The sequence below is a fragment of the Lutra lutra genome, chromosome 3 (assembly GCF_902655055.1).
Source record: "Lutra lutra chromosome 3, mLutLut1.2, whole genome shotgun sequence".
In the NCBI taxonomy this organism is placed as follows: Eukaryota; Metazoa; Chordata; class Mammalia; order Carnivora; family Mustelidae; genus Lutra; species Lutra lutra.
In genome coordinates, this window is record NC_062280.1 from 126,833,260 (window position 1) to 126,848,676 (window position 15,417).

The window sequence follows — 15,417 nt, forward strand, 5'->3', positions numbered from 1 at the left end:
AATATTCTTGTGTGTGTGTGTGTGTGTGTGTGTGTGTGTGTGTGTGTGTGTGTACAATACACCACATCTTCTTTAACCATGGATTTTTTGTTGATGTACAGTTGGGCTCTTTCTTGGACTATTGGACTATTATTGCTAATGTTGCTATAAACATCAGGATGCATGTACCCTTTTGAATCTGTATTTTAGGAAGCCAGTGATTTTGAAAAGACTTCTCTAAAAACATTCTTCAGACTAGATTTGTCTCCAAGAAGTCTTGGGTAAAAAGGACTGTGCAGGAAATTGATCTGTAATATTCTAAAGTCAAAGATATTGATGGCACAGAGTGGGAGTGATGGGGGTAGAGAAGAGGGGAATAGTAACTAACAGCAAGTTGAGAATATGTGATGACTGATGAGGTGGGTAACAAAGTGACTCCTAAACTGCATACAGAGACTGTAACGTCTGTCCTTGAACTCTCAGTGTCTCTCCCAATGAGTGGCTTGTAGTAGATGTTCAATATATGATTTATGAGCGAACGAGAAGGATAAGTCAAAGATGGGTTGTGATTGTCAAAAGGCAGGTGAACAAAAACTACTTGAAGCAATGAGTCAGTCAGTGTTGCTCTTATCCCCTCTTTGTTTCTCGTAGCCTGAGAAGCAAACAGAAAGAGCACTTTACAAAGAGTCAGGGGGGAGACTGAGGAGCTTGAGTGGTGGAGAAAGAGGAGAAAGTAACCAATGGAGCTGATTCTGCAGCAGAAATGAGAATTTCAGGACTATGTCTACATTGGGAGAGCAGCCTGAACCCTGAGGGTAGCCCCAAATGGAAGTGTACAGTGCCCCCAGCCAGACGGAGGGAACCCTGACTCCAGACACTCAGCGACATGCCAGTGGAGAGGGCAGGGTAGAACTTCTCCACAGGGACTACACGCCACTGCAGCTGAGCTTTCTTTCTTTCCATTCCCCCACTCCTTTTGCCCCCTTCCCCAAACTCCGGAGCATCATAATTAAAAACCAAAGGACCAGACATTAGCTGAAAATCGAAATGCTGACACGGAAGGAAGTCTGGCAGTAATCTCAGTGAATGTAAACGGAGAAGACACAAATGTTAAAGCAAACAGGGAAGATAATAGCCGTGGCGCAGACGTGAAGATAATCCAACATAAGAATAATTGGTGTCCCTGAAATACAGAATTGACAAATGAAGTAAAAAATGTACTTGAAGATATGGAAAAACTTCCCAGACAGAACTGATTGTGCAGGTTGAATGCAAACTCCACATTCCTGGAGATTTCCACACTCTAGGCTCTATTCCAAGGCTTACCCTGGAGAAGCTTTTGAACTGTATGCACACATGAGGAAAACTCTGGGCATCCAGAAGATCACCATCAACTATAACAGAAACAAATGAGACTGACCTCAGAACGCCTCACAGCCGTCCAAGCCTCATACAATGGATCAATGTCTGCCAAGCTCTGAAAGAAAGTGTGACCTAAGATTATGATAACCTGTCCAGATGCCATTCAAATGTAAAGGCAACAGACAGACATCTTTAGACAGTATCACGAGTCTTCTTTTAAAAAATTTACATGAAAACCTTACTAACTGATACATAAATCATGGTTTCAAAACAAACAAAACCCATCAAGAATAAGGAAGCTCTGATAAAAGACTGACAAGTGAATATGGAATTCACTTAAATATAGAGTCTAAACTAAATAATTATGAGAACATGTAATTATAGAGCACAGGGTATGCCTTAGGAATCTGGAAAATACTGAAATTATCACACAACCTACAAAATTCAGGGGTTGTTGAATGGAAGAAGTATGAACATTTTCATCTGTTAGAGAAAGGAGTCAATCAGTATTATCTGAAACTGATACAGAAATAAACAATAACCCAGCCTCTTCTTTCTCCTTCATAATCACTTTCTTTTTAATCCTTCAGGGATCTTAGGGAAAGAGCCCTCTTGTGCTGAAAAACTTTTATATGACCTTAGTAATTCTTCCAGCTTCACTTTGGTTTATATTATCAACTGATACTAAATACCTAAAAAATTAAAGATAGCTTCTGTGATATGATCCCAAGTGTATAAAAGTGATTGTGCCCATGAACTATCTCCACCAGCTGTATAAATAGAAAATACTCAGATCATGTTCTTATTTGTGAGTGATGGGCTTGAGGTTGTCTCTGCATTAGGACTGTTTGAATTCTTCATAACAGAACATTTTTTGTTTTATTTTGTTTTTAAAATCTTTAAGTTTGAATAGAGTTGACACATAATGCTACTTTCAGATGCACAACAGAGTGATTGGACAACTCTGTGTGATGCCAGGCTTAGCTCCCCTCTGTCACCACACAGCGCCATCACAACACCATTGACTGTATTTCCTGTGTGGTGCCTTTCATCCCCATCTTACTCATTCCACAACCGGAAGCCTGTGTCTCTCACTCTCCTGCACCCATTTTGCCCATCCCTCCTCCCTTCGGGCAACCATCCATTTGTTCTCTGTATTTGTAGGTCTGAGATTGGATAATAAGCATTTTTAAAGCAAAAACAATAATTTATAATTTATTATGATGCAAAGGCTGGCAGGAATTGTGCCAAGATGATGACCGGAGTTCATTCTGGGTGATGCAAATGGGGATGATACCTAATTGAGCAACCATCTCCAGAAAGGTCCAAAGTCATTGGCAGGTCTCCCCAGGTACCCCAGGTCACACTTCTTGCAGACCTTTGCACCCCCCACTTTTTTCATTCCTCCATCAAGGTCATGCCTTCCATGCTGAAGGTATATTGAGCCACTCATAATTTCCCAGCCAGGTGGCCCACTCTCATGGCCTCTTCATTTCTGATTGTGCACCCCTTTCTGCCTTCCCTCTTGGGCACTCTGCCATGCTCCTTTTCCTAGATTATGCTTACTCCTCTTTTTGAAAATCCTTTGTTATTATTTTTTATGGTGGTAAAATTATAAGAACATGAAATTTATCTTTTTAACCATTTTTAAGTGTGCCATTAAGGGGCATCCTGTACAGTCACACCATTGTGCCACCATCACCACCGTCCATCGCCAGGGCGGTTTCCATCTTCCCAAATTGAATTTCTGTCCCCCCTAAGCACTAACTCCCTGTTCCCTGCTCCCCTCAGTATCTGGCAACCTTTGTTCTACTATTTATCTCCACGTATTTGCCTCCTCAAGGTCGTTCATGTAAGCGGAATCATGTAGTATTTGTCCTTCTGTGTCTGCTTACTTCCCTTCCAGGCTCATCCACACTATAGCACGTGTCAGAATGTCCTTCCTTTGCAAGGCTGAGTAGTATTCCATTGGATGGAAGTATCATCTTTTGCTCTTCCATTCTTCTGTTGATGGACATCTGGATAGTTTCCACCTTTGCGGTATTGTGAACAAGGCTGAACACTGAACAATGATGTATAAATCCTACTCATTTAAAGATTCTACTTGGACATTGTCTTCCCCCAAGGAGCCATCCCTGAATCGTACATGCTCATTGTGTCCTCATGAGATCTTGTGCCTATACCCTCATATCTCTCAAGTTGTACCACAATTGCTGACGTGTAAGTTCTGCTCGGCATCTTTCTATTGGCTTCTTTAGAGCAGTAGTTATTCCATTCCACTCAGGATCCCTGGTAGCTTACCAAATGTTTAGGACACAGGCAATGCTTGATTATATTTAGGAAAGAGATTTCTTGCCCAAGGTTGCAGCATATTCTAGTAACACAGCTGGACCACTGAGGTCAGAGAATATAAGAATCCCACACATTCTAACATGCAGACCTACCAGAGTTCAAACCTGCTACAGAAAGGGGACAACAAAAATAAAGAGCTAAACAAAAAAGAAATAGTGAGATAGGAATCTCTAAAGATGTCATATCCCTGGGAGCTATTATGGTAGCAGCCCCACCCCCATGTGGCTGATCTTTATCCCTTTTAAGAATTATCAGCTGCATAGTATGTTGGCGTTCTCCCAGGAGATATAACCAATAGGATGCATGTACATGTAGAGACAGGGATTTATTATAAGGAACTGATTCATGCAGTCAGGGAGGCTGGCAAGTCCTAAGATCAGAAGTTGGCAAACTGGAGACCCAGAAAAGCTGATGGCATAGCTCTAGTCCAAAAGCCAGCAGATTTGAAATGTAGGAAGTACGGTTTTTAGTCATAGTCCAAAGGCAGGAAAAAAAGCTGATGTCCAGTTTGAAGGCCATCAGGCAGGAAGAATTCTCTCTCACTTGAGGGACAGGCAGCTTTTTGTTCTATTAAGACTTTCAACTGATTGGACCAGGCCCACCCATATCACAGAGAGAAATTTGCTTGACTCAGTCTACTGATCTAAATGTTAATCTCATCCAAAATGATCCTCACAGAAATACCCAGCATAATATCTGGTAACCCCACAGTCTGGTCAAGTTGACACACAAAATTAGTCATCACACACAGCTTACCAAGTCATACATGTGCCCAATTTTCTGATCCAACATGGGGGTGAAACAGGGATATATTAGAAGAATGTGTTTGTCCTTAAAATATACATACAGGAATCTTCACGGCCTCTTTATTCATAAACAAGAAGCAACCCAAATGCTCATCAACAGTAGGATGGATTTTTAATTGCAGTATATTTGTACAACACAGATGTTCTGCACCCTACTGCCTGTAGCCAGCAATGGGAAAATGATCTGGAAAGAAAACATGTATGAATCAGGCTCCGTATAAGAGGCTGGGGTCCTTATACTCTGTGGCTTTACTTTCCTCTCACTTTTCCCCAGTTTCGCTTAACTCAATTTTAGAATATTATGTTCTCAGAATAAGATTTCAAAGCAATAATAGTGCTCGGGGTAGTTTGTTTCTTATGTTTAGATGTGCTTTCCTAGGCAGCTGTGCTCATGGGTCCCAGCCCCCGAGTGTGATGGGTGGCCTGTGTTCACGGCCATGAGTGCAGACTGAAGACCTCTGAGCGGCTCTCTCCACCTCCAGAGGGCAGAAGTCCATTTCCCTGCAGTGCGGTTGCGGACTACAGAGAAAGGCTAGTGGATACTCTTGCCTGATGGCAGGAGAGTCACTGTTGGGGAGGGACAGTGGTCCCTCAGGAGCAAGAGGGACAGGGAGGCAGGGGTTAAAAACATTCCAAAGTCTCTCGAGAGGCTGCACAACTAGCCCGGACCCTTCAATAATACGGACCCTTCAATAACATCAATGTCTTGAAAGACAAAAGGCACAGGGAATTCCCCTGGGAGAAAGATCAGGTGACGTGACAAATGACAAGTGTGATACTTGATTGATGCAAGTGGGAGGAGCGGGAGGTGCAGCTTAATGGATGTTACTGGGACAATTGTGGAAATTTCAATATCAGCTGTCTTATAAGTAATATAGTTTAAATTTCCTGAATATGAAAGGAATTTCCTGAATATTTCTTAGAAAATAGATGCCATAGGATTTCCAAGTTAAGAGACGCTAGATCTGCACTTTCAAAGACTCAGGACTCACCCCTAACTCTTTGTATCTTTGTATTCCAAGTACCTCTTTCTCTATACAGTTATATGTAGAGAAAACAAACGTGGCAAAATGGTAACAAATGATGGATATGTTGATGAGGGATTTACACATTTTCACTGGACCGTTTTCACAACTTTTCTGTAGGTTTGGAATTTTTCAAATACAAAGTTGGGGAAATTTTTAAAATTTCCATTCTTCATATAGTTAAACATTTGACATTTTCTTAGTAATTCCTTTTTTCTTTATTCTTTTTTTGTTTGTTTGAGAAAGAGAGAGAGAGTGCATGTGCGCATTGCAGGGAGGGGCGAAGGACAGGGGGAGAGAGAGAGAATCTCAAGCAGACTCCACACCCAGCGTGGAGCCTGGTGGAGCCCCACATGGGGCTTGATCCCAGGACCTGAAGATCATGACCTGAGATGAAATCAAGAGTTAGACACTTAACTGACTGAGCCATCTGGGCACCCTCTTTGTACTTTCTTGTATTGGTTTATGTGTAGAAATGTTTGAAATTGCCTACATGTCCATAATTAGATGCCTGGGTGAGGGGCACAAAGCTCGAAGGTGGCCTGGGCCAACTGGACCTCTATCCCCAATGGCCTGTGTGTTTCCTGGGGTGAGTGTTTCCAGTACATGTTCAATTATTTCTTTTTTTTTCTTTTTTAAGATTTTATTTATTTATTTGAGAGAGAGAGAGTGAGAGAGAGTATAGGAGGGGAGAAGGTTAGAGGGAGAAGCAGACTCCCCACGAGCTGGGAGCCCGATGCAGGACTCGATCCCAGGATTTCAGGATCATGACCTGAGCTGAAGGCAGCTGCCCAACCAAGATTGGGCCACCTAGATTCCCCTAAATGAGCTCATACAGCGTGTATTCATGTCTGGCTTCTTCCTTTAATAATGTTGCACATAGTGGAGCAGTGGTTTGTTGTTTTATGCTGCTTAACAATATTTCATTGTATGAATATTCCATAATTTAAAAATTCATTCTACTGTGGATGGACACTTGGGTTGCTTCTTGTTTATGTATAAAGTGGCTATAAAGTTCCTTGTACATGTATTTTATGGACAAACACGTTCTTTTCTGTTGGGTATTCATCTAGGATGAATTTTTAGGTCACAAGATATACATATTTTTAGCTTTGGTAGATACCACAGAATAGTTTTGTATAACAGTTGTTCTAAATTACATTCTCACCAAGAATATATGAGCATTGCTTAAAATCCTCGCCAACTCTTAATATGGTCATTCCTTTTAACCTTAGCCATTCTGGTAAGGGTGTAGTGTTATTCCAATGTAACTTTAACAGTATACATTTATTAAATGCATACATGAAAATGATATGCCTATAAATGGAGTATAGCTATCAACAAATATGTTTTCAAAGGAGATTTAATATTCTGGGGATATACTTATGTCAAAGAAGAAAAATAGTATATAAACTCGGTATATGGTATCTGTTATATAGTATATAAATTTGGTATACGGTGTCTGTTGTTTTTATTTTAATGTGTACATATTAATAAAGAGGACTAAAAGAAATTCACCAAGGTATTAGTAATTGGTTCTGTATGATGGGGTTAGTTTCTTTCTCCTCATACTCATCTGTAGTTATGAGATGATCTACAATGGGCAAGGATTAATTTTAGAAACAAAAGAGAACAACAAAGAATATTTCCAGGAACAGTCTCTGCCCGGGAAACTGAACCTTGATGTTCAAAAAACAAACTATACTTCTCTGGGCCTGTTTTGCCACCTGTTGCATGAGCCCGGGTCAGGAGCATAGCGTGGTGTTTGTCACCAAGCAAGCACTCAGTCAATGGCCACTTTTGAAAGCACAGTACTTCTAGGACTACAGGCGAGGGCTAGTACCCTACCCTCAAGGGAGGGTTCAAAGATGAACAAGAACTTCCAGGTTGCGGCAATATGGCAGACTTTTGCTGGATTCTGGATTCCGCAGGGCCAGGTGACAGGGTTTCTGGAATGAAGAGAGGAAGTGGGGAACACAAAGCAGCATTCTAGGCACATGGGGGTTGGGGATCGCGGTGAGGATACTGAGCGGGCTGTCTGGGCCTTCTTGTGGTCCCAGCATGTGCCAAGGCCATTAGGAGTGCAGGGGGTCTGGGGCATCCCCTCTGCTCCTGACAACAGGACAGGATCGGCCTTTGCCCATGTTCCCTTAGAATTGGGAAATGCTAGTGGTCTGGATCTGGGGGCTTGAGCCCATGGTAGCTGGCCCCTGCTTCCTGTGTCAACCATCTCACTGGGTTTCCAGTCCCACTTGAAATGTACTGACTCCCACCCCTCCGCTGTGTTCCCTCGTATTCCTGGTATTGAAGTGGTTCTGTTTTTGGTCATCGGCAGAAATTCAGGCGACAGCTCCAAGCCACAAGTAGGCAGATTTAATTTGGCTAATGTGAGAAGCCTAGACAGCAATATTTTTTTTAAAAAAGTGTATATATACATATATATACACATATACATATGTGTATATATATGTATATACACATATATACACTTTTAAAAATATTGCTGATATTATATAATAATAATAATGAAATAATAATAATGAAAATTCCCTCAATGATTCTAAGGCAAGCCAGTGACAAGCAGTGGTGTATTCCTGCTTTGTTCTTCTTTCAAGCACAGTGAACATGTACTTTTATTATTTTCGGTCAACTCCAGTTCATTCCAGGCCTGACACATTGCACAGGGGTGTTTGACACTTACTATCTCCATCTTTGATCTATATGTCCAAACTCTCATTTTCTGCTTGTGCCGTTTAAAAAAATATGATTGTGGAGCTGGGCTGTGGCCATGATGGTGTCTTAAGATAATTGGCAACTATCTAGTCAGAGATTTACTTTTGAGAGATGTGAACACAGAATCATTTTTTTTTCTCCTTTTGCAAGCTAATTTCATAAAGTTGGAGCATATGTTGCTGTCTAGAATTCCTATGTATCACTAGGAATGTCTTTGAGTGGAAGTGGGGAAAAACCCTAAGACATTTATGAGACAGCCTCGGGCTCCACAGTGGGCAAACCCCGCAGCTCTGCCATGTCCTCAGGGACCAGGTGTTTTTCTCTCCCTCTGCTCTGCAACTTCAGGGTACCGGCTTTACCCCCAGACCACAGTGGCTTCAGTCAGGTCATCCAGACAGAATCATGTCCAGAGGCAAGTCTCTTGGAAGGCCGCCTTGGGTGTGAGAACTTTCTCCAGAAAGCATCAGCAGAGTTCCCTTCAAGTTTCATTTCCCAGGATTGGTCCCATGCCCACTCCTGAACCCACCGCACCAAAGGGAATGGGCTTTTTAAAGCCCTGGTGATGGGAGAAGGGCACACTTCGCTGGGCCACATGAAGGGGTAGGGGCAAACAGTGTAAAAACATCAGAACCCGGCTAATGTGCAAGAGGGGAGTATGTTGAAGCACTCCTCACTGTCTGCCTTACTTTTTTTTTTTTTTTTTTGGATTATTTTATTTCTTTATTTGAGAGAGAGAGAAAGCACAAGCAGGGGAAGCAGCAGGCGGAGGGAGAGGGAGAAGCAGGCTCCCCACTGTGCCAAGAGCCTGACGCGGACCTTGATCCCAGAACCCTGGGATCATGACCCGAGCCAAAGACAGAAGCTTAACCAACTGAACCACCCAGGTGTTATATTGAAAGTTGTGATTTTGAAAAAGAGGCAGAACACACAAAATAATATTAAAGGATGAACATTTGACAGAATGGTCAAAGACCACCAAATGGTAAGTGAAAGGTTTTCATATTCTAGTGCTGGTTTAAACTCGACTCTCCAAGGATTGTATTTCTCTCATTAATTTTGCTGGTGAACTCTTCCAGAAGACATGCCTCTCTCACCAAGTCCCTCAAAGAGCTTCATGTGTGTTACAGTCTTGGGAAGAAAGTGCACCAGGAGGCTGGGGGAGCAGGCACAGTGGTCACCTGTTGCCCTGGCCAAGAAGCCCACTGCCCCTGGGCCAGGGAGACCATACTGAGCAGCCAGCTGCCTACAGTTGTTTCAGGCATGATTCTAGGTTATATACTCTTCTCTCAAGCCCTCCTCCTACCTGTTTGCTGTTCAGCTAACAAGTGACTGTATTACAAAATGGTAATGGAAAAAAACTGAAGACATGCCCGTGGCAATGACCAATAAGGATGGTGTGAAGGCATGCTAAATTCTGATTGATCATTTCTTTTTGATTTTGGTTAAAATGAAAGAATAAAGGCTGGTGCAGGGTGATTTTACTAGAGAATGTAATAAAAATACATTGAAGAGAAAAGCAATAGAAACAAAGTACAGGGAAATACACCAAAATTGCAAATAGAAGTCATTTAAAAGAAGAAAATATTCTACAACAGATGAAGAAAGTTTTAATTTGTTTTCACATTAAACATTGTTTACCACAATCAGCTAACAGAAATTACTGCAACATTGGTCAAGATGACATAAAACTAAGGATAAATGTTTGTTATAAGAAAACCTCATTTAATGTGACTGACGATGTTAGATACTCTATTTTTCATGATAGGATAAGATACAACCTATCTTGAACAGAAAGCAAATAATTCAGATCAAGGAGACATGCTGAGGTTTTAATAAAGAAGAAAAGCTTTGCCTTGTACAGAACACTTAACAAAGTCTAGGATAATTTAGGTAAAAGAGGTGAGTTAGATACCAAGCGCTGGGCAGGGTCACAGGCCAATAATTCAGGCTTTATTTACATTACGGATCTATGCAGCCTTTACCTCTCGGTAAGTGAGCTGTTATTTTTGGCAGAGGGATCTTCAAATAGTAGCCTTGGATATGATTAACCAGATTTTAACCTCAGGCAGTCCAAGGAACTATTTTCAAAGGGATAGTTGAGTATTTTCATGGATATACTATTAAGGCATCTAAATTTTTGGTGTTTTCAGTATATAATTTTACTGCTATTTTATCTTGTTCTCCATTTTGCACAACAATGTTAATGTTATCAGGAATTAAGTGACATAATTCCTTCTCTACTAATGAACCGGTTTATCCATTTTGCAAACTTTAAATTGAGGTCTTGTAAAAGGGAAATTTATAACATGAGAACACACAGAAAAATATATTGAAAACCAAAAGATAATTATTTTTAAACCATCATAAAAATTCAATCATAATTGAATAATAATAAGTCTTTAACTTTGGAAAGACAGAAGAGTAATTAGAATTAAAATAGGTATTAAAAATAATTACCAGTAGTTTGTTTTACAAAAGAAGAATAGAGCCATAAATGGCTTAATTGCCCAATTAAGTAACTATCAGTTTCCTCTTTAGTCAACACTAACGGAATTCACATTTGAGCTAGTCAACAAAGCATATAAATATTTAACATCCGAATACAACATTTTAGTGATAACAGAGACTGCATTATGCTATCCACTGTTGCTCTGTGTGTAAATTAACCAGGTTAAATATCAAAGATACACTGTGAATACTCCTGAAACTAACAAGAGAATATTAAACAAATTTCTTAAAGATTCAGAAACAAAAGTAGAAAACAAATTTTAACATGGATGAGACGGTGTTTAAACAATAATTGACTTAACCAAGACCTTTAAAATTAGCACTGAAATGCACTACGATATATATATTTTTTTTAGTTTACAGAAAGAATCTCTAAGTACAGGTTGCAGAAAGAAAATGTTTAGTGCTATTTACATTCGTTTTAAAACTCTGCTCTATACAAATTTAATTCTGATCAGTATGAACAATATTTTCGTAGATCTACTGCATATAAAGCCTTTTCATCAAAGCATTGACAATGAACAAAATAACCTGATTACCTTTAGACAAAGCTGACCATTTGAAACCATTTACACTGAATGTTTTTAAGGGCCATGGACACTTACTTAAGTACAGAACATAATGTCAGCCTGCAACTTCATTTTTATAAAGGCTAAAGTTATTTATATGGAATATTGTTCTATATACTACACGCCAATCTATATTTAAGTTCTATAGTTAGGTATTTTATAAGTTTTTTATTAAATATATTCTACACATATTTGTAATTTCATCCAGGAAGAATTTCTTCCCAGTGAAAAAATATAAAATCTTTTATATTTTTACAGATTTAGATGAAACTAGCTCATGCTTTAGTGCTGTGCAAATTGGTTTAGCATATCAATTTTTAAATTATTGGTACAAAACAAAAGAATGGCATCCTTAATCATGTAGTATGCCTTAAAAGTCAGCTTTTGATTTTAATACAATTGCAAGCACTAATACCAAATGCAAACTACATAAAGAAATAAAATTAGTTACTATGGAGAACTATTTTAATTTTAAGAATTCATTTGAACTCTGAGTGAGTGTGACACTGGACACAGTTACAGACGAGCAATAATTATGGAAAAATTCAATTTGCTGATCTTCAAATACATTAAACTGATGAGTAAATGAGGTTTTCTATTATCTCTGCGCGGCAATGCAAGTCTATGAGTATGGAATTGACCCTCCCACGTTAAGGCTAGGAAGCGCACTCGCACCCCTTTTGTGCTGTGTGGACAAGCACTCAGTGACCGCGTGACTGAGGAGTGCGTGTGTGAAAGGAAAAGCAATTTGTTTCATCAGCTCTCCGCTGAGTGCTTTAAACAGCAGGCACATTTTGTTTTTCCATGTGTTGCGATGAAAACGGTCACACTCAGTTGTGTGTTCTGTGCCAGTGCGGCCACCGGGGCTGACTCTGATAGAACGCCCCCGACATTTCAGTTTCTCTTCCATTTCTCCCTCTCCAGTTGGCCCACTAATTAACTCCATTAATTGCTGAATGTTTTCCAGTGTGGATATTGTATTTCTGAGCATTTCTAGGTGCTATAAACCATGTTGCAAATTCTGCTGATGAAGAAAATAATGTCAATCTTTGTTAGTGCAAACTATATTGATCTGTTAGTTCTGGTGGTGAACGTTTCTGTGGCAGCAAAATGGCTTCCACTAGGAAAGATAACTTGTTAACTCTGCCCCCGGAGATTGACAGCATTCACAAACCAACATATTTTAAAACTGCTCAACATAAACAAAGATACTAGAAATAAAAAATCGTAGTGAAAAATGTTCTTGGTTCTTTTTACTCTGATGCGAGAAGATGACAGTGTTCGTGAGATCATTCAGTTCCATGGGTTTACAGGCAGACTCTTCCTAAGGGATTCTGAAGCAATGTTGGGTCTCTTCCGTCCCAGCAGCATGAAAGACAAAGACTACATCACAGCACACGTAGCGGACAGTGTTTACAGGATTACACAACAATTACTCTCTCCAGTCTTTTCACGATTCCTCTGACCTGGAGAAAATGCAGAAAAGCCTGGTTTATAAAAATGTTCAAATTAGGGGGTGGGGGGGCATCCAAACATAGTAAGAATTTTTTTTAATGTTTGCAATTTTTTTTTAATTAAAAAGCTATAATGATAATTATAGCTGTTTTAATTATAGCCCGTTTCCAGGATGTCTGGTTATTTGCTTAACAAGCTCTGATCATAAACAATGAAAACTTCCTTTCCCTCAGAAGGTCCAAAAACACAGAACCATTTTTGAGTGCCTGTCTCGGCGGCTTGAGCGAGAAGCCTCTGCAGTGTGAGGATTACCTTGAGAGTTGGGCTCTGGCAACGTCTCTCTGGCCACCAAATGCATCACCGTTGTTTTGCCAAAAGGAAGTTTTAATGCTATGGGAAAAGCAGAAGATAGTCTGTTACATCTATACTGACCTACTGAAATCACTAATCAGAACTGAAACCATTTAAAGAACTGATCACTCTTTGCAGGACCCCCTCAGCAGACTGCGCTTACCAGTTAGAGCATCTCTTAGAAAATGAAAGTGGGTTAATATTATCAGAAACAATTCAGAAATTATTCTGCCCAGCTATGGCCCTTAGTTTGACACCAATAATCATACTGTTGAAGGAAGGGAACGAGAGAAAATACGTCATTAATTAATATTGGAGATAACCTTCAGAGGAGAAAAGGAGCTAAAAAAAAAAGTTTCTGAGAATACCTTTTCTAGATTAGGGAAAAGTTTAGATTAAGAGACATCTGCTGCTGAGCCTAAATACCTGTCTAATATGTAGCACCTAATAAAATTACTGCACTGAACAGGCCACTATAATGTAGAAATAGAACAAACAACAAACTCAATTTTAAATATTTATTCTCAACCCTATATTTTTCAATGAGAAAATAATTTTCTTTAAACGGTTACTTTAAGAGAACCACTATCTTGGCATTATTAATAATCGCTGTTTTCTAATCAAGTCTTAACTTAAAAGGTTTTTTCATTCATAATAAGAAAATTTATTATGAAATGCTTCAGACATAGAATGATACAACACACACCATGTATCCACGAACCACTTAAGCAAATACAGATGTTAAGTTTCATGGTGAATCGCTTTGTTATTCTGTGTGTAAAATTAGAAGCAGCCAGTATATCTAACTCTTAAAGTTATTTCCATAGTTGAGATGATTTAGTTCTGACATCCATTATCACCTAGCAAGTACGATCCTCCTGCAACCTGCTTCTTAACTCTTGCTCCATAGGATGGTGGTTAACATGTAGATTGAAAAAGGCTCCTATGTATCTTCAGTATTATTTATAATCAAGGTGAGTTTCTAGCTCACTTATTTATTTGGTCTATTCTCTTAAGTTCTCAAGCTCAAATGAAGTATGATGGCCCATAAATACACACTTTGATGAAAAAAGAGGAGGTCCTTTTTTGGATCATCCCCTAGGGCTGATTTAACATTAAAATGCAAATAATAGAGCTTTGGATTATAAAATTTTTCATCAAATGTACTGGGAAAGACTGAACTTCAAGTTGCATATTAGTCTCCTATCATCTCCTGGACTCTAGTAAGCCGGATCTGGGTTCAAAATCACATCTCCACTACTTGCCAATGTGAGATGAGTCATGAGTGAGTCATCTACCTGCTCCCCTGGCCTCAGTTTCCTCTTCCCAAATTGAGACAGTAATTCTATCACCTGTCCTTTACAGCTGTATTGACTAACTGAAATAGTCAAGGACCACTGCGTAGTTCAGGGCTTTGGACAAAGAAAGCACACAGTAAATATTACCCTCATCGTCATCTTCATTTTGAGAAAGCAAGGAAGACAGATCTCAGAAAACAGGTAAGTGAAAGGAGAGGTACATTTAGAGAAGTGTGGACAGGCCTGGGAAGCTGCTGAGTGGCTTACCATTTGAAGCTACAGATTTGATTGATGGGGATTATTATTTTTCCTTTCCATTTGAATTTTAACTGGAATTAGTGGATATGGATGATAACGGTTTCAAAGAAGGGAAAGGAAGAATTTAAAAGGTTTTCTCTTTCCTTCACTGTGGATGCTTCTGCTTCTACTATGACTCTGTATAATATCTAGAATAGGACTTTTTTTTTTCTTTTAAATAATTTATTTATTCATTTGAGAGAGAAACAGCAAGAGAGAGTACGATTTGCAGGGGAGAGGCAGAGGGAGAAGGGGAGAAGCAGACTCCCAGGACCCTGGGATCATGACCTGAACAGAAGGCAGAGGCTTAACCAACTGAGCCACTAAGGTGCTCCCAGAACAGGAGTTTTTCAACCTCACATAAAAATCACCCAGGATTTCAATTCAGCAGTATACTGGGCGATGGGGGAAAGGGGAGGGGACAAGAAAGGGGCAGAGACAGAGAGAGCTCTCCTCCAACTAGCCAGCATGTAGAAATCTGCATTTCGAAGTTAAGTATCCCAGTTGATTCCTGACTGAATGCCACAGTCTCCATCACATTTTGAGAAAGAATGAACAGCAATGTATTGAGTGTCAAACTTGTAGCTGATCTTCTTTATCCTTAGTAAGACTGTTATCACACCTTTTCTTTAGTAGACTGAAATTCTATGGAACTAAAAAGTTGTATCTCAAAAAAGGGGAT

The 15,417-nt window shown here is 39.7% G+C and overlaps 1 protein-coding gene across 1 annotated transcript in view; it reads right to left on the reverse strand.

The window, feature by feature from the left end:
* Positions 1-9,841: 9,841 nt before the first annotated feature.
* The window catches only part of UBL3 (ubiquitin like 3), a 64,028-nt gene continuing 58,452 nt past the window's right edge, over positions 9,842-15,417 (reverse strand). The window contains exons 4-5 of the mRNA XM_047723056.1: positions 13,102-13,179; positions 9,842-12,800 (exon numbers count right to left, since the gene is read on the reverse strand). Of these exons, the coding sequence (XP_047579012.1) occupies positions 12,748-12,800; positions 13,102-13,179 (131 nt within the window). The 3' untranslated portion in view covers positions 9,842-12,747. The remainder of the gene's footprint in view (positions 12,801-13,101; positions 13,180-15,417) is intronic.